The sequence below is a fragment of the Chiloscyllium plagiosum genome, unplaced genomic scaffold (assembly GCF_037043375.1).
Source record: "Chiloscyllium plagiosum isolate Xiang-an unplaced genomic scaffold, Cpla_swu_hap1 HiC_scaffold_11, whole genome shotgun sequence".
Taxonomy (NCBI): Eukaryota; Metazoa; Chordata; class Chondrichthyes; order Orectolobiformes; family Hemiscylliidae; genus Chiloscyllium; species Chiloscyllium plagiosum.
Window position 1 is genome coordinate 47,502,306 of NW_028270149.1, and position 18,848 is coordinate 47,521,153.

The following is an 18,848-nucleotide window of genomic DNA, read 5'->3' on the forward strand; positions in this document are numbered from 1 at the left end:
GGTAAGAGCACCGGAAGCACTGGTGTACTATAGCTTTGAGAAAGAATGCTTTTCTGAACTGAGAGATTACAAGCACTAAATGGCAGTCCCAGAGTGTACTGGAAATTTGAAAATATATAACATTTGGCTGTGAAATAGATACCTGAGTTTTGGTTGCAGTTTTGACAACAATTTGAATTTAACCAATCATTTTAAATTATGCTCCAGAATACTAAAACCCAGAAATTATGTTGCAATTATATAAAATCCTGGTTAGCCCTCACTTAGAGTACTTGAGAGCAGATCTGGGCACAACCCCTTAGGAATGATGTTTTTGGCCCCGGAGGGAGTTCAATGTAGGGTTACAAGGACGATAGCTCTACTTTGGGGGTTCAACTAAAAGCAAAGATTAAACAAATTAGGCTTTTATTCTCTGGAGTTTAGAAGATTAATAAGTGATGTAAAGTTAATGGAGGTCCCCAGAATATTTATTATAGGGGAAGACAGGATAGATAAAAGTAAACAACTTCCACTGGTTGAAGATTCTCAAACCAGGGGGCGTAAACTAAAAAATAGGGCCAGGCCATTCAGGAGAGATATTAGAAATCACTTGGATGTGCAAAGTGTTGCAGAGATTTGGAACTCTTCATCAAGTGGTGGTCAATGCTAATTTAATTGTTCAATTTAAATCTGACATAACATTTTTTATTAAACAAGTGTATCAAGGGGTATGGGTCCAAGGTAGGCATGTGGAGTTAGACCACAGACCACCCATGATCAGCCATGAAATAGCAGAGAAGGCTTGAGGGGCTATTCCTGTACCTATGTTCCTGTATACTTGTACATAATGTATTCACTTCACAACTAGACCTTTTGATTATGTCATAGCAGTGGCTAATCTCACCTTCTGCAGGTGCATATTGAAAGATTTGGCATGCTGTTTGAACGAAATGTACAGAGAAAACAGCCACTCTGGACTGGAAACAGCTGAGGTTTCTTGGCACTTGTATGTAAGAGGGAAAAATTAAATTGTGAGTTTCTACTACGTTGAGATTTTGTGAGTTGGATGGATGCTGACAATAGGAAGTGCAATTTAAGACTTCTGTACATTGATGCTACATTTCTACACCAATCATTTTGTAATATTTTAACTTAGTCCAAGAAATGTTTTGATCTTTCTTTCCCATCCCCTAATACCATCTTATTTAGTTAATATCCAAATATTTTCAGCATTTGTTCTGGATTAGGGTCAGAGGAGAAGTTTGTGGTGGAGGTGGTGTTAATGCAAATTTGACACTTCGAATTGTGTTGCAATTGTTTTCCAGGAAGGATTTTCATGCTGTGAGGACTTTGCATTCAAGAGCTTATCTCTTTATGATAGTTCGTGGTGTAGCTCTCAGATCCTTGCCTTGCTCACGAGGATTTCACCAAGCACTGGTAGGTAGCTGTCATACATTGTTTTGGAGATGAACTTGTTCTTGATTTATTTGTGCCACTTATTTTTCTAATATGCAGTAGTTCACAGTTGCCAAATTTTATTTGCAGCTAGTTTTCTTCAATATAATTTTGAAGTTTGTGAGCTGTTTTATCTGATTTAACTGTATTTCTGATCTAATTATTCCAATTTATATTGAAGATTTAGATTCAGAGACACCAATGTAAATCAGAAATCATAAAGTCCCCAACAGAAAACCTCAACTTCTACATGCAGTACCTCCTATTCTTTATCTATTTTCCACATTTGGCATTACTGAGTTTTATTTTTCAGAAATCTAAATCTTCTAGAATTTTTTTCTGCAGAGCACTTGGAACATCACTTTCTCAAAATGAAGGAGATTGATTAGGTAGCTCTTCTCCATCCAAATTCACATTTTTGATTATTGTAAATGTAATTCTCAAATGTAGTCAAGATTACTATTATTTCACCCAGTAAGTAAGTTGCCACAGCTGTTTTGTCACTTGTTTTGAACGTGTGAATTGAAGTAACGTGTTTCAATTCACAAAACCTCTCTCTCTTACTTGAGATAAATATATTTTATACCGGATAAATACTTACATGAGCCCTCCAGGTTGACTTTGACCTCTTTTATTGTTAGCCATTAACTAGAGAAATATAAGAATTAGCAGATGTAGACCATTTGTCCCTTTTGAGCTGCACTGCCATTTGGAAGGGGAGTCTGGCAGGCAGGACGGAAGAGCAGCAATGGCAGGAGCTTCTGGGGATAATTCAGGAGGCATAGAAGAAATCCATTCCAAGGAAGAAGAAATGTTCTAAAGGGAGAATGAGGAAACAGTGGCTGACAATGGAAGTTGGAAAAAACACAAAGCAAAAGGAAATAATACATATAATATGGTGAAGATAAGTGGGAAGCAAGAGGATTGGAATGCCTTTAAAAACTAGTGGAGGACAACAAAAAACAGCAATAAAGAGGGAGAAGATGAAATATGAGAATAATCTATAGTAATATAAAAGAAGAGTGCAAGAGTAATTTTTAGAAAAGAGAAAAGTCAAGGTGGACATTCGACTGCTGGAAAATAAGGCTGGAGAAGTAGTAATGGGAACAAAGAAATGGTGGAGAAACTGACACTGTGGATGACATCAGTAGCATACCAGAACTTCAAGAAAGTCGGGGTAGAGGTGTTTTAGAGGCCAAAGCTATGGAGAAGGTGTTGGGTAAGCTGCAAGGTTTGAAGAAGGATAAATAATCTGGACCAGCTGAACTATGCCCCAGGGTTCTGAAAGAGATAGCTGAGGAGATTATGGAGGCATTAGTGGTGATCCTGGAATGACTAGAGCCAAGGAACGTCCCAGAGGCTAATGTAAGTATCCTGTTTAAGAAAGGAGAGAGTTATAGGCTGGTTACTTGGCCTCATTTGTTGGAAAGATTTTAGAATCTGTTATTCAGGATGAGATTGTGGAGTACTTGGAAATGCATGGTGAAATAGGACTGAGTGAGTGTGGCTTCGTCGAAGGAAAGTCATGTCTGACAAATCTTTTAGGATTCTATGAGGAGGTAACAAGGAAGTTACACAAAGGAGTGTCAGTGGATGTGATCTGCTTGGATTATCAGAAGGCTTTTGACAAGGTGCCATACTGAAGGCTGTTAATAAGGTAACAGCCCATGGTATTGGGTCAACGTACTGGCATGGATAGAGAATGGGCTGATTAGCAAAAGAGAGAGTAGGGATAAATGCATTTTTTTTAGGATGGCAGCTCGTGATAAATGGAGTTCCGCATGCGTCAGTGTTATCAAAGCTATTCACGTTTATGTTAATGCTCTGGCTGAAGGAACTCAGGCATTGATGCTAAGTTTACAGATGACACTAAGATCGTTGGAGAGACCGGTAGTGTTGAGGAAGTGGGGAGGCTGCAGCAGAACTTTGGAGGCTTGAGATTGGGCAAAGAATTGGCCGACGGAATACAACATGGGAAAGTGTGAGGTTATGCACTTTGCTAGGAAGAAAATAGAGACTTTGGAAATCTGAAGTACAAAAAGACATAGGAGTCCTAATTCAAGATTCTCTTAAGGTTCACTTGCAGATGCAATTGACAGTTAGGAAGACAATTACATTGTTAACAATCATTTCAAGAGTCGAGAGTACAAGGTCGGAGATGTACTGCTCAGGCTGTATAAGGTTCTGGTCAGACCACATTTAGAATAATGTGAGCAGTTTTGGGTACTGTATCTAAGGAAAAATGCTCTGGCCTTGGAGGGGTCCAGAGGATTTTACAAGATCGATCCTGGAGGGAAATCATGAGAGCAGAAAGGGGACATGAGATAGCGTTGGCAAATAGAATTAAGGAGAATCCAAAGGGTTTTTACAAATATATTAAGGACAAAAGGATAACTAGGGAGAGAATAAGGCCCCTCAAAGATCAGATGTGTAGATCCAGAGAAAATGGGGGAGATACTAAATAAATAAATATTTTGCATCCATATTTACTGTGGTAAAAGATATGGAAGATATAGACTGTAGGAAAACAGAGGGTGACATCTTGCAAAATGTCCAGATTACAGAGGAGGAAGTGCTGAATGTCTTGAAACGGTTAAAGCTGGATAAATCCCCAGGACCTGATCAGGTGTACCCGAGAACTTGGTGGGAAGCTAGAGAACTGATTGCTGGGCCTCTTGCTGAGATATTTGTATCATCGATAGTCACAGGTGAGGTGCCGGAAGACTGGAGGTTGGCAAACGTGGTGCCAATGTTTAAGAAGGGCGGTAAAGACAAGCCAGAGAACTACAGACCGGTGAGCCTGACCTCAGTGGTGGGCAAGTTGTTGGAGGGAATCCTGGGGGACAGGATGTATATGTATTTGGAAAGGCAAGGACTGATTTGGGATAGTCAACATGGCTTTGTGCGTGGAAAATCATGTCTCACAAACTTGATTGAGTTTTTTGAAGAAGTAACAAAGAAGATTGATGAGGGCAGAGCAGTAGATGTGATCTATATGGACTTTAGTAAGGCGTTTGACAAGGTTCCCCATGGGAGACTGATTAGCAAGGTTAGATCTCATGGAATACAGGGAGAACTAGCCATTTGGATACAGAACTGGCTCAGAGGTAGAAGACAGAGGGTGGTGGTGGAGGGTTGTTTTTCAGATTGGAGGCCTGTGATCAGTGTAGTGCCACAAGAATCGGTGCTGGGTCCTCTCCTTTTTGTCATTTACATAAATGATTTGGATGCGAGCAGAAGAGGTACAGTTAGTAAGTTTGCAGATGACACCAAAATTGAAGGTGTAGTGGACAGCGAAGAGGGTTCCCTCAGATTACAACAGGATCTGGACCAGATGGGCCAATGGGCTGAGAAGTGGCAGATGGAGTTTAATTCAGGTAAATGAGAGGTGCTGCATTTTGGGAAAGCAAATATTAGCAGGACTTATACACTTAATGGGATGGTCCTAAGGAGTGTTGCTGAACAAAGAGACCTGGGAGTGCAGGTTCATAGCTCCTTGAAAGTGGGATGGCAGGTAGATAGGATAGTGAAGGCGGCATTTGGTATGCTTTCCTTTATTGGTCAGAGTATTGAGTACAGGAGTTGGGAGGACATGTTGCAGCTGTACAGGACATTGGTTAGGCCACTGTTGGAATATTGCGTGCAGTTATGGTTTCCTTCCTATCGGAAAGATGTTGTGAAACTTGAAAGGGTTCAGAAAAGATTTACAAGAATGTTGCCAAGGATGGAGGATTTGAGCTTTAGGGAGAGGCTAAACAGGCTCAGGCTGTTTTGCCCTGGAGCGTTGGAGGCTGAGGGGTGACGTTATAGAGGTTTACAAAATTATGAGGGGCATGGATAGGATAAATAGACAAAGTCTTTTCCCTGGGGTGGGGGAGTCCAGAACTAGAGGGCATAAGTTTAGGCTGAGAGGGGAAAGATATAAAAGAGACCTAAGGGGTAACTTTTTCACGCAGAGGGTGGTACGTGTACGGAATAAACTGCCAGAGGATGTGGTGGAGGCTGGTACAGTTGCAACATTTAAGAGGCATTTGGATGGGTATATGAATAGGAAGGGTTTGGAGGGATATGGGCCAGGTGCTGGCAGGTGGGACTAGATTGGGTTGGGATATCTGGTCAGCGTGGTCAGGTAACCACGCTGAAGGATCTGTTTCCATGCTGTACATCTCTATGACTCTATGACTAAATAGATGATGACATCTTGAAAAATGTCCATATTGCAGAGGAGCAGGTGTTGGATGTCTTAAAACACATAAAGGTGATTTAAATCCCCAGGACCTGATCAGATGTACCTTAGAACTCTGTGGGAAGCTAGAGAAGTGATTGCAAGGCACCTTGCTAACATATTTATATCATCGATAGTCACGGGTGAGATGCCAAAAGACTGGAGGTTGGCTACAGTGATGCCAGTATTTAAGAAAGATGGTAAGGAAAAGCCAGGGAACTATAGACCAGTTAGTTTGCCATCGGTAGCGGGCAAGTTGTTGGAGGCAATCCTGGGGGACAGGATTTACATGTATTTGGAAAGGCCGAGACTGATTAGGGATAGTCAACATGGCTAGATGTGTGGGACATCATGTCTCACTAAGTTTTTTGACAAAGTAACGAAGAGGAATGATGAGGGCAGAGCGGTAGATGTGATCTATATGGACTTCAGTAAGACGTTCAATAAGATTCCTCATGGAACACTGGTTAGCAAGGTTATATCTCATGGAATACAGGGAGAACTAGCCATTTGGATACAGAACTGGTTCAAAGCCTGAAGACAGAGGGTGGTGGAGAAGGGTTGCCTTTCAGACTGGAGGCCTGTGACCAGTGTTGTGCCACAAGGATTGGTGCTGGGTCCACTGCTTTTCATCATTTATATAAATGATTTGGATGTGAACAGAGGAGGAATAGTTAGTAAGTTTGCGGATGACACCAAAATTATAGGTGTGGTGAAGGTTACCTCTGAAGAAGGTTACCTCTGAGTACAACGGGATCTTGATCAGATGGGCCGATGGGTCAAGGAGTGGCAGATGGATTTTAATTTAGATAAATGTGAGGTGTTGCATTTCGGGAAAGCATATCTTAGCAGGACTTTTACACTTAATGGTAAAGTCCTGGGGAGTGTTGCTGAACAAAAACACCTTGGAGTGCAGGTTTATAATTCCTAGCATGTGATGTGGTAGGTAGATAGAATAGTGAAGAAGGCGTTTGCTATGCTTTCCTTTATTGGCCAGAGAATTGAGTATAGGAGGTCATGTTGTATCTGTACAGAACTTTGGTTAGGCCCACTTTTGTAATATTGTGTGCAATTCTGTTCTCCATGCTAACAGAAGGATGTTGTGAAACTTGAAATGGTTCAGAAAAGATTTATGAGGATGTTGCCTGGGTTGGAGGGTTTGAGCTGTAGGGGGAGGCTGAATAGGGTGGGGCTATTTTCCCCTGGAATGCCAGAGGCTGAGGGGTGACCTTATAGAAGTTGATAAAACCATGAGGGGCATGGATAGGGTACATAGACAAGGTCTTTTCCTTGGGATAGGGAAGTCCAGGACTAGAGGGCAAAGGTTTAGGGTGAGGGGGAAAGTTTAAAAGGGACCTAAGAGGCAACTTTTTCATGCAGAGGATGGTGCATGTATAGAATAAGCTGCCAGAGGAAGTAGTGGAGGTTGGTACAATTCCAACATTTAAAAGGCATCTGGATGGGTATATGAATAGGAAGGCTTTAGAAAGATCGGGGCCAAGGTTTAGCAAATGGGACTAGATTAATTTAGGATATCTGGTCGGGATGGACGAGTTGGACCTTAGGGTCTGTTTCCCTGCTGTACATCTCCCTGACTCTAAGACTCAATAAGTCTGTTCTGCCATTTGATCATGGCTGATGTTTCTTAACCCAATTCTCCTGCCTTTTTCCTGTAACCCTTAGTCTCCTTACTAACTTTTTGAATCTGTCTGTTCAAATACACTCAATGGGCTTCAATTCCACAAATTAGTCATCCTCTGGCTGAAGAATTCCTCCTTATTTCAGGGCCCTCAAGTCCTGGTCTCTCTCTTCTCTATATCCATTCGATCTGGCTTCTTGGTATTCTGTACGTTTCAATTAGATTCCCCCTCATCCTTCTAAACTCCATCGAGGACAGACCCAGACTCGTCAACCGCTTCTTGTATGACAAGCTTTCATCTCCAGGATCATTCTTGCAAACCTCCTCTGTGCTCTCTCCAATGCCAACACTACTCCCCATCAAAAAGGGGCCTAAAACAGTTCTCAATGTTCCTAGTGTGGTCTGATCAGAGCCTTGTACAACCTCAGCGGTATACCTCTGTTGTATTCCAGCCCTCTTAAAATGAATGCAGATACTGCAATTGCCTTCCTAACTGTGAACTGAACCTGCATATTAACCGTAAGAAAACATCTGAAGTAGGACTCCCGTTTGTGCTTCAGATTTCCAAAGCCTTTCCCAGTTCAGAAAATAGTCTGAGGCAATTTGCATATGTTAAAAGTGTTTGGAAGGAGTGAAAGCAGTAGCAGTATAAAACAGTACTGGATTGTAGTTCAGGGATAGGTGTTTCCTGTCAAGGGTCTTGGGGTCTGAGTTGATCCCTGGGCTCAGGAAAGCCATTCTGACATCATTTTAATAATGAGCTTTAACTGCCTTGTGAAGAGTACCTGTAAAATGTCAAACTTTGATAATTTATTTATTTCTAGAACTATGCAATTGGCCTCTGGTCATTTGCATGGTGGCATTTGATAGGTTCAACACTTGAATTTCTTTTTATTTGAAAACCTTTCTAGGCACTAACTTGTCTTTCTCAAATACTTCTTCCGAGTGTCAAAATATTGTTCATATTGTTTTGTCCAATTGCAGATGTGATTTCCTTTTATTTTGATCCATTAATGAAGCTGTTCTTCACTTCCTCAATTTATTTTAAGGTAAGGCGACATCTGTTATTCTACACTCTCTTGATTTTTCACTGAAAGAGTATTCATTAACTGTGTTCCTTTATTTTCTGTTACCAAGAAGGATTTTTAAGCCACCTTGGCATAAATAGAAATACTGCTTTTATTTTATAAAATGTACAGGTCTTATTGGGAAGTGAGTACCGCTGAACACTGCATGATGTTATAATCCATGAGTGTGCTTCAGAATAGTACTACTTGTTTTTATTTTGCATTCATGAACATCTATTTTAATACTGTCATTAAAGCAGTCTTTTTTTGAAGTACTCTTCAAATTGTAGGATCAATATCTAATCCAGTTACGTATTCAATCATTTTTTATTGTGTTTGCCTAACTTCAGGTTCACCTTCATTGAAATGCTGCTCTTTATCCATTCGATAGTTTTTGCTTCAAAATAATTAAAGTTAGAGCTTTTGTTTTGTTGTTTTGATTTCCATTTGCCAGATATGCCAAATTCTCGTACACTACTCGGGGATGCAGGAATATGTGTTTCTTTGTTATTATACACAAACAAAATCCAGAAAAAGGAAAGGGTAAAATATCTCGTTATCAATCTGATATCTGTTGCCCCACACACACATGCACACATGCATATGTACACATATGTTGGAAAACATCATCCCAACACAGCCACAATTTGCCAGTATCCTTTGAAGAAAAAGAAAAAGAAATATTTTTTTCAGCTTTTATTTCCTTATCCAAGACTTAAAGGTATGTAGATACTTGAGAATGGTGAAAGAATCTGTAGTGCTTGTAACCTGAAAGCAGGACCAATTAAGCTAAGGGACAGCTGGAATGATAGTGTGTTCTGCCTTGGCTGGTGGAACAATAGTGTATTTTTATTCTTTGATTTAAGGAGTACCAGGAAATAGCTGCATTACACTACAAAGCTAATTCAAACTTAATTATTTTTCAAGTAAAATGATCCTTTTAAAATTTATTTTAAAGTTTATTTTGCTCGATTCTTTTCAGTAAATTTTTCTTAAAGGCACATATGCCTATGCTGGCATGAGATAATTAACCGATTTTACTATTGTTGGGTAAAAGTGTTGTTTGAGCCATCATATAGCAGTAAATATTAACTAAAATTCATAGTAATGGGAGTTTAACTTGAGACTGCCCACTGTGAACCTGTGAAATTTATAGCAACAGTTACATACTTAGAATTTACAAATATATTATAGACTAACAGTGATGCACGTTTCACTATAATTGAATTTGCAATGAGTTCAGGATGCATTTAAGCATTCTTTTCTAGTGATTTAATGGCTTGCAGCAATCCTAAGGAGTTAATTGTTACAAAATTCTTTTGGATGCAAGACTGAAACTGTTACCTCAGGGTAGTTTTGATGTCTGCAAAGATCTTAAATTCAGGTATTTGGACTCTGCAAGATGGTGGCGATTCTGTAGAACTGCTGTGGGCAGTTCTGCCTAACAGCCAAGGCATACCGGTGTTTTTTGCCATCCCTGGCCAACTTATGTGGTGGAATTATTAGTTTAAAACCTTACAGAACACATATTTGTTAATATTTGGGAGTGGGAAGGATGCCAAAGGGAAACGGAGCGAGCAAACAGCAGCAGGGAGGACACTCCCCTGCAGCACCTATCCCACACCAGAGACAGCAGCCTCTCCTGACCCCCCGGGGACCTGACAGACTCACAGGAATTGGCTGTGGCGATGGAGACACCTTGAAAGCTGGGGCTGCAATTGAGGAGATCTGTGGGGAGATTCGTGCCCAGGTTCACCTATCGCATCCGTGCTGCAGAAGCATGAGCAGGAGATCCAGGGTATTGGGTGGGGAGTCTGGAGGAGGTGGACGGTTGAACTAAGGCTTCGGAAGCTGCGATGGAGTCCTCATTTGGTCGGATCCAGGTGCTGGAGCGAGAGGTGCGGGCTTTGCGAGACCATATTGCTGACCTCGAAAATCGAGGTCGGAGGATAAATCTCTGAATTGTCGGGCTCCCTGAAGGTGAGGAAGGTGAGCAGCCAGTCAGCTTCTTTGAAAGCTGGCTGCCAAAGATTTTGGGCCTTCACATCGAATCCAGCAGGCTGCAGATTGAAAGGGCTTATCGAGTTACAGTGCACAGGTCAGGGCTGGTGCAGCGCCCCCACTTGATCCTAGTGCACTTCCATTCATATAAGGACAAGCAAAAAGACAGAAGTTTCCAGATCCCTGGGAAAAGATCTGCAGGCACTGCTGTCCAAGGGGTCAAAGATCATGATTTTCCAGGAGTTCTCTGCAGCTGTAATTCGAAAGAGGAAGTCCTTCGATGAAGTTAAAAAGAGGCTGAGGAAGCTGGGCATTCAGTACTCCATGAGATACCCCGCAGTGCTTTGTTTCAGCCACGAGGACTCAGTTTATACATTTGACTTAGCAGATAAAACTTAAAACTTTGTAGACACTTGAAAATTGACGGATTGGCCTGAAGAATACAGTTAATGTTTGTTCTCTTTTCTACCTTTCCCCATGTTTTCTCTTTTTTTAAATTCCTTTCTTTCTCCCTAATAATTTCCTTTTTGGAAAGGGGGAAAAGACCTTGGAATAAGTTGTTCCTTTTTTTAACAGCTGGACTTTCTGATGGGAAATTTTGTGGATGTTCTTTGTTGTGTCTCCCTTTTTTTTGTTCTGTTTCTCTTTTAGTTAGAAGTAGGGGTGACATGAAGCCAGGGATGGGTGGAGTGCTCATCCTGACTTTGTCTTTTTTCTGTTGATTTAAGGATCATCTCCCTGTTTTGTTTCTGGCCGAAGGCTGGGGCACAGTCCAGATTTGAAGGACTGTGAAGGAGGGGAGGGGTAGGGTGAGTGCCCCCTATGGGCAGGGGGAAGAGTCTTCCATTCAAGGCTTTATAGTTGGTTTTCTTTGTAGTTTTTTGGTAGTAATAGTTGTTTATAGTTATGATAGAGTAGTTTTTGTATATATAGTTCTTTGACTCTGAGTCTTTATTTACTTATGCTCGGTGCTTTGTAAGCAGGGTTCTCTCTCCGAGGGGTTCAAGGGTCTCTGAAAGGGGATATGGCTAAGTGCCTTCTTAAATGGTGCACCTGGAACATTAAGGGAAGTCATTCGCCTGTTTAAAGGAAAAAGGTGCTTTCTCGCAGTAAGAGGGAAAGGGTTGATATCGCTTTGTTGCAGGAAACCCATCTTGATGATGGGGAACACCTGAAATTACAACAGGGGGATTATGACCGGGTATTTTTTCATCCTTTACTACTCAAAGTAGGGGAGTGGCGGAACTTATCCAGAAAAATCTTCCATTCACATTATTACAGCAGGTGAAAGATGAGCAGTGACAGTTTGTGATACTTAAAGCCCTGACACATGGGGAGTAATATGGCATTTTAAATGTCTACTGTCCTCCAGTGCATCCCCTCATATTTTTGATTACTGCTTTCTCTAAGTTGAGTGCTTTTGGAACATGGCACATTATTATAGGGGGAGATTTTAATTGTCTTTTGGATCCGACAGTGGACAGAATGCCTTGTGGGCCCCCAACTATTTCTTCACAGGCTAAGCAGGTGGTTGACTTATGCGAGGAGTTGGGGCCGGTGGATATTTGAAGATGTCTTCACCCTATTGGCAGGGACTTCACCTTTTTTCAAACCCACATAAATGTCACGCGAGGATTGACCTCTTTCTGGCTCCCTTGGCCCGACTATGGGTTGTAAAATTGGGAATATAGCTATCTCTGATCACGCGGCAGTGTATTTGGAGGTTAAGGCCAAAAGTGAAGGGCTAGGTTTGCGGCACTGGCGTTTGGACCCTTTTCTCCTTAAGGATTCCAAATTTGTGGAATACTTAGAACATAGAACATAGAGAATTACAGCACAGAACAGGCCCTTTGGCCCATGATGTTGTGCTGAGATTTAATTCTAATGTAAAATGTAGTAACTTCATCTATGCACCCCTCAACTCATTATTATCCATATGCATGTCCAGCAGTCGCTTAAATGTCCCCAATGACTCTGCTTCCACCACCACAGCTGGCAACGCATCCCATGCATTCACAACTCTCTGACGTCTCCTTTATACCTTCCTCCTAATATTTTCAAACTATGACTTGTCGTACCAGTCAATCCTGCTCTGGGAAAAAGTCTATGGCTATTGATGGAGTTTCAGGAATTCTTGACTATCAACTCCGGCACAGATTATAGTCCGTCTATGCTATGGGAGACTGCTAAGGCCTTTACTAGGGATTAGCTATTTACAATTCGGCCAGCCGGAAATGACAGAAGGAGGGACAGCAGCATCCACTTGAGACACGGTTGAAAGCTGCACATTTTGCGCGGCCTTCAGTGACTAAGCTACAGTGGAGCACGGACCTCCGGGCTGCCTTGAATTCAATACTGACACAAAATGCAAAGGAAGAACTTGCTTTTGCTAGACAAAGGCTGTTTGAATATAGGGATAGGCCAGGGAAGTATTTAGCGTACCTGACTAGGAAAAAGCGTGCTCCCCAATCCATTACTGCAATCAGAGACAGCGCCGGGGTCCTTGCACACTATGCTAAAAAGATTAATGAGGCTTTTTGGAGCTTTTACTCTGAATTGTATTGGTCTGAAGGTTGCGAGGACAGGAGGGCTAAAATGGAGACCTTTTTTAAGAACCTGGACCTCCCGGGGTAACCTTGGAACAGGCCTCTCCTTAATGCCCCCTTGACAGTTCAGGAAATACAGGAGGCAGCTAGGCAACTTCAGAGTGGGAAAGCGCCTGGCCCTGATGGTTTCCCGGGTGAGTTTTATAAGGCATTTATAGGGATTCTGTCAGGGTCGATGTTGGGTATGTACAATCACTTCTATATGCATGAATGCCTACCACCATCTTTGAGAGAAGCTAATATTTCCTTAATTCTTAAGAAGGGGAAGGTTCCTGAGGATTGTGCCTCATACAGGCCCATCTCTCTATTAAATTCAGATTTCAAGATTGTGTCCAAGATCCTAGTGTCGAGATTGGAAAGGGTGTTGCCCCCATATTATTAAAGAGGATCAGACAGGCTTTGTAAGGGGCTGTAGGTCCTCTAATAATATTAGAAGGTTGCTGAATATGGTCCAAATTTGTCAGCAGTGATCGATTCAGGGGTTGGTGATTTCCTTAGATGCAGAGAAAGCATTTGATCGGGTGGAACGGCCGTTTTATTTTATGTCTTAGAACAGTTTGGGTTGGGTGGAATCTTTGCTAGGTGGGTGGAGGTTTTATATTGCCACCCTCTGGCCGCGGTCATCACCAACGGCGTGAAGTCTGGGAATTTTAGGATTAGTTGGGGTAGTCAGCAAGGCTGCCCCCTATCACCGTTGTTGTTTACATTGGTGATAGAGCAGCTGGCAGAGGCCATTCGTCAGAACGTCTACATAACTGCTCCGGAAGTGGGATCGAGGGCACACAAGATTACACTGTACGCGGATGATGTCCTTCTGTTTTTATCGAACCCGATCACCTCCATACCCTATTTGATACAATGTATCAATTCATTTGGGGCTATTTCAGGATATAAGATTAACTTTGCAAAATCGGAGGCTATGCCTTTGAGGAACCTTAAGAATGTGCCAGAAGTTGAAGGTGGTCCTAAGTTCCCTTTTAAGTGGTCACGGGCAGGGTTCCGATACCTAGGCATTTTTATTACCCCTAAGTTTGATCTGTTAGTTCGGACCAACTTCGCTCACTTGCTCGACAATATTAGGCCAGATCTGCAGAGATAGGAGGTTCTTCCAATTTCATGGCTGGACCGAATATCTCTCATTAAGATGAATCTTCTTCCTCATTTGCTTTATCCATGCGTATGCTCCACGTAATGTTTCCCGGGTCAACACTGCGGAAGCTTATGGAGTGGTTTGGTTCCTTTGTCTGGCATCGTGGGTGGCCCCTCATCAAACTTACTAAATTGCAGTTGCCTCAAGGAGGGGGAGGAGTTGATCTCCCAGACATCAGGAGGTATCAATTGAGTTCCCTGCTGTCTTTTGTCTGTGATTGGGTAGGTAACGATCCAAACTCAATATGGCTAGATATTGAGGCCTCCCAGGCAAAGTGCCCTCTTATTTACCTGTTGTGCGTGGATAAGATGAGGACAGTTATGGACCACTGCCGAAACCCCATTGTCATTAGTACAGTCGAGGCATGGAGGGCGATGCATCAAAGTGAGGACCGTTTATCCAAGACTTCGCCACTTATGTCTATAGTTGGCTTGCCAGGGTTCCCACCAGGGATGATTGACTCAGGGTTCAAACTGTGGGCAGCGAGAGGAGTTTCTAGTTTGGGAGACTTATTTGAGAGGGGGGTTATGAGGTCTTTTGAGCAACTGAGCTGCAAATGCGGGTTGCCCAGAAGAGATCTTTTCTGTTTTTTTCAGGTTAGGGATTTCATTCAGAAGAAGACTACGCTTCTCACTAAGCCCTATAAGCCCGGTACAGAGAGGTTGTTGCTATGTTCCACAAGCACTCTTTCAGTTAGTGCCCTCTGTCGACGGCTGGGTGGCAGGGCCTGGCAGGATATTAACCAGTTATGTGAGTCTTGGGAGCAAGAGCTAGGAGTGGAGATCTCTTCTCAAACATGGGAGAACATATGGGAGAATACTCAAAAGATCTCAATCTGTAATAGGACATGCGCTATGCAGTTAAAAGTTCTGCACCGAGCTCATCTGGCATCAGACCGTCTGGCGAAGTTCAAAAAAAGGGGCATCTTCATTGTGCCCCAAATGTAAAATAAGTGTAGGTACTCTTACCAATTGCTTCTGGACATGCCACAGGCTCCGTGTTTATTGGAGCACTGTGGCAGAAGAGATAGGGAGGGTATTGAGGACTGAAGTCAAAGTAGACCCGATATCTCTCCTCTTAGGTCTACCGAATTTACCGTCTTTAGACGGGCATGGGAAGAAACTATTTAATATTCTTTCATACTGTGCAAGAATATTCTGATGAATTGGGTGTCTGAGAACCCACCGGGCTTGCTGGGATGGCAGAAATTAATTATGGAGCACATTCCCTTGGTCTTTTTTACAAACATGGTGCACTACACAAAAGACCATTTTTATTAGACATTGCAGCCCTACTTGAGTTATTTGGATATAGATTTGTCAGTTATCTTAACTAGGACTTTTGTTTAACCAGGATGGTTAGATTTGTCAAGCCCTGGGCCCTGGAGGGGGTCTCCTGAGTTAATACGGGTATATATACAATGCTCCCGTTCCTTTGTTTGGGAGCTTTGCACCAAACATAGCTGTTCTGTATTTTGTGTTTTTGTTTTGCTTTTGGTTTTTTTTTGGTGTTGCCTTGCACAGTGTATTATAGGGTCGGGTAGTAGTTTGTAGACAGTAGTTGTATTGTAATTTGTTTTTTTTCTTTTTAATATACTGATTGTATTTTCAATAATTTTATATGTTTGTAAAGTTAAAAAAATTTGCTAATAAATATATTTACAACAAAAATTCATATAATTCATATTTACTATGAGAGGTGTGAAACTGTACTTTGGAGTGATGTATAACTTCAAAGATAGCACTAATTTGTTAGGATGTCAGAGAAATTTAAAGATCTTTCTTGTGCGTGCAAAATGTGAGCCATCTGCACTTTCAAAGGATGTTGTGTACTATCTGTATTTTCTGATATGAGAACATTAGGTAGGAGAATAAATTCTCAGGAAATAGAGTTTACAAAGGGATATAGATAGGTTAAGCAAGTGTCGGAACAAAATGGCAGATAAAGTATAATGAGGAAAATTTGGGGCCCTTGGCCATTTTGCTGAAAGAATAGAAAAGTTGATTTTTTAAAAATGGTGATAATGCACAATCCTGTGGTATCGAAGGGTGGGGACATGTTTGTGTATGAAGTGTAAAAGCTTGGTGTCCATGTCAGCAAACAATCAGGAAATATTTAAGTAGGAAAGCCTTGCCACACATGTACAGGGCCTTAGTGAGGCTACACCAAGAGTGCTATGTACAGTTTTGTTCTCTTTATTTGAAGCGGGACATATTTAAATTGGGAGCAGGTTAGTGAAGGTCCACTACGTTGATTCCTAGGATGGAAGCAGTTTCTTATGAGGAAAGGTTGAGCAGGTAGGGCTAAAGCACATTGAAATTTAGAAGGCAGCAAGATCATTTTATTGAAACATACAATCTGAGGGGGCTTCACAGTGTAGGTAGTGAGAGGATGTTTCTCTTAGGTGAGCAATCTGTAACTAGGGAACACAGTTTCAAAATAAGGAGGTCTCAGTTTAAGATTGAGGTGAAATTTGTTCTGAGTGTTGTTCAGCTTTGGAATTTTCTTTCCTACACCTTTGAACATATTCCAGGTTGTGTTTCAGATTTTTTATTAACAGGAGAGTGAAGTTCATGCCACAGCAAATCCAGACATGATATGAAAGAATAGCAGAGTGATTTTGCAGGGATAAAGGGGTGGCTGATTATTATGTTCTCATACCCTTCAGATTTCTTGAACTTCTTTGGAGACATAGATGACCTTTGTATCTCCAGCCTTCACCCGAAAGTGTCCCTTCATTCACAAACTTGTAGGCATTAACCATTAAATATATCTTGGGTGTCGAGTGCTCACTGCCCACGTTGTCATCATCCTCATTGTGAACACTGATACAATTTAATCAATTTCCTTGCAAAACTGTGGCCTACTTAGGACATGGCAAGATATGTGCTCACAATATTACTATTTCTCAGGAATAGGAAGCCGCAGTGAAAACAAAGATTAATTTGCACAACTACCTGGTGCTGGTTACAAACAAGAAGTACATTGGAAAAATTGTGCATTTTCTAGATTTCACGCGTCTGGGAGCATGTATAGATAAATGTTTCAATCTGATACCAGTTATGAAAAATTCCATATGTTTGGTTTGTTAATGCTATTTATTTGTGATGTTGCAACTTCTAAATTCACTTTTACAGTGGAAATGTTGATGGAATTATTTGATTTTCGAGAACAATGAATCTATGTGCTACTTGCTGAATTTGTGTGCAGCTGATTCTATGCATAGCTTTGTGAAGTTAAATATGGAGGTGGCCATAAACTGCTATTTCAGAACTATGCGTACAGTGGGAAGAGGCTGCAAGTCCACCTGGAGCATATGGCAAACTTGAATCGCCTCTCTTGTAAACTCCTTGACCAATGGACCTTGGCAGTTGGTTGGTATGTTTCTATGCCCTGCTTTAGAGTTATCAACAATTGTGAGCCTCTTAGTTTCCCCTAACTATTACTTCCAGCAACCAAAGAGAATTACCAATGGGGTGCAAATAGTGAAAGGTGGAGATGTAGAGGGTAAATAGGACCTTCTCAAGAATTAGTATGAAGACAGGTGGCAAAAATAATTAAAGACTTTAATAGTAATAGTAAATATAAGACGTAATTTTAAGTTTACTTCAGTATTCACTATTTTCAAAGTGGCATTATGAAAATAGTAAGTAAGACGTTAGTAATAAAGAAGTGGTTTGTATGAAGTCATAAATTCATTGTTGTCTGACTGATGAAAGGTAGAGATTTCCACTTTATGCCAGATCTGGGAACAAAACATTGGATGACTAGCAAAGTGATCAAGGATCTAGTACAGTGGATTTCCACCAATGGAATATAAGGAAATTACTGTTTTTGATACGTACTCCAAACTCCATTCCTCTGCCAGATCTTGTGGCATTCCTCTGCCATCCCTCTTTCTGATAATAAACTAGTTGATTTGTAGTATCAGTGTCATATTTGTTTCTAAGATAAGCTTCTGATCTCACATACATGTTTTCACTGAAATGACCGATTTCCATCTCTATAAATTTCATCCATACGTTAGCCTACCTGGTGAAATTCTCATTTCAGTCTTGATTTCCCCCAGGCTTGATGACTCCAATACACAGTAACTTTTTTAAAACTCATTTGTGGGACTTGGGTGTTGCTGGCTGGCCAGCATTGATGACCTATCCTATTTGCCCTCGAGAATGTCATGATGATCTGCCTTCTTAAATCGCTGCAGTCCATTTGCTGTGGGTTGACTCACAATATCGATAGGGAAGGAATTCCAGGATTTTGACCCCAACGACTGTTAAGGAATGGCGGTATGCTTCCAAGTCAGGCTGGTGAGTGGCTTGGAGGGGAACTTGTGGGTGGTGGTGTTCCCAGGTACCTGCTGTCCTTGTCCTTCTAGGTGGCAATGGTTGTGGGTTTGGAAGGTGCTGTCGAAGGATCTTTGGTGAATTTCTGCAGTGCATCTTGTCGATAGTATATTTTGCTGTTACTGGTGGAGGGATTAAATGTTTGGAAATGTGGTGCCAATCAAGCAGGCTGCTTTGTCCTGGGTGGTGTCAAGCTTCTTGAGCGTTGTTGAAGCTGTACCCATCCAGGCAAGTGAGGAATATTCCATCACACTCCTGACTTGTGCCTTATAGATGGTAGATAGACTTTGGGGTGTCAGGAGGTGAGTTACTGGCCACGGTATCCCTAGTCTCTGACCTGCTCCTGTCGCCACTGTGCTTATGTGGCGAGTCCAGTTGAG

The 18,848-nt window shown here is 41.6% G+C and overlaps 1 protein-coding gene across 1 annotated transcript in view; it reads left to right on the plus strand.

The window, feature by feature from the left end:
* The window catches only part of cenpi (centromere protein I), a 139,186-nt gene that overhangs the window by 76,977 nt on the left and 43,361 nt on the right, over positions 1–18,848 (plus strand). The window contains exons 12-13 of the mRNA XM_043704738.2: positions 1,305–1,416; positions 8,283–8,347. Of these exons, the coding sequence (XP_043560673.2) occupies positions 1,305–1,416; positions 8,283–8,347 (177 nt within the window). The remainder of the gene's footprint in view (positions 1–1,304; positions 1,417–8,282; positions 8,348–18,848) is intronic.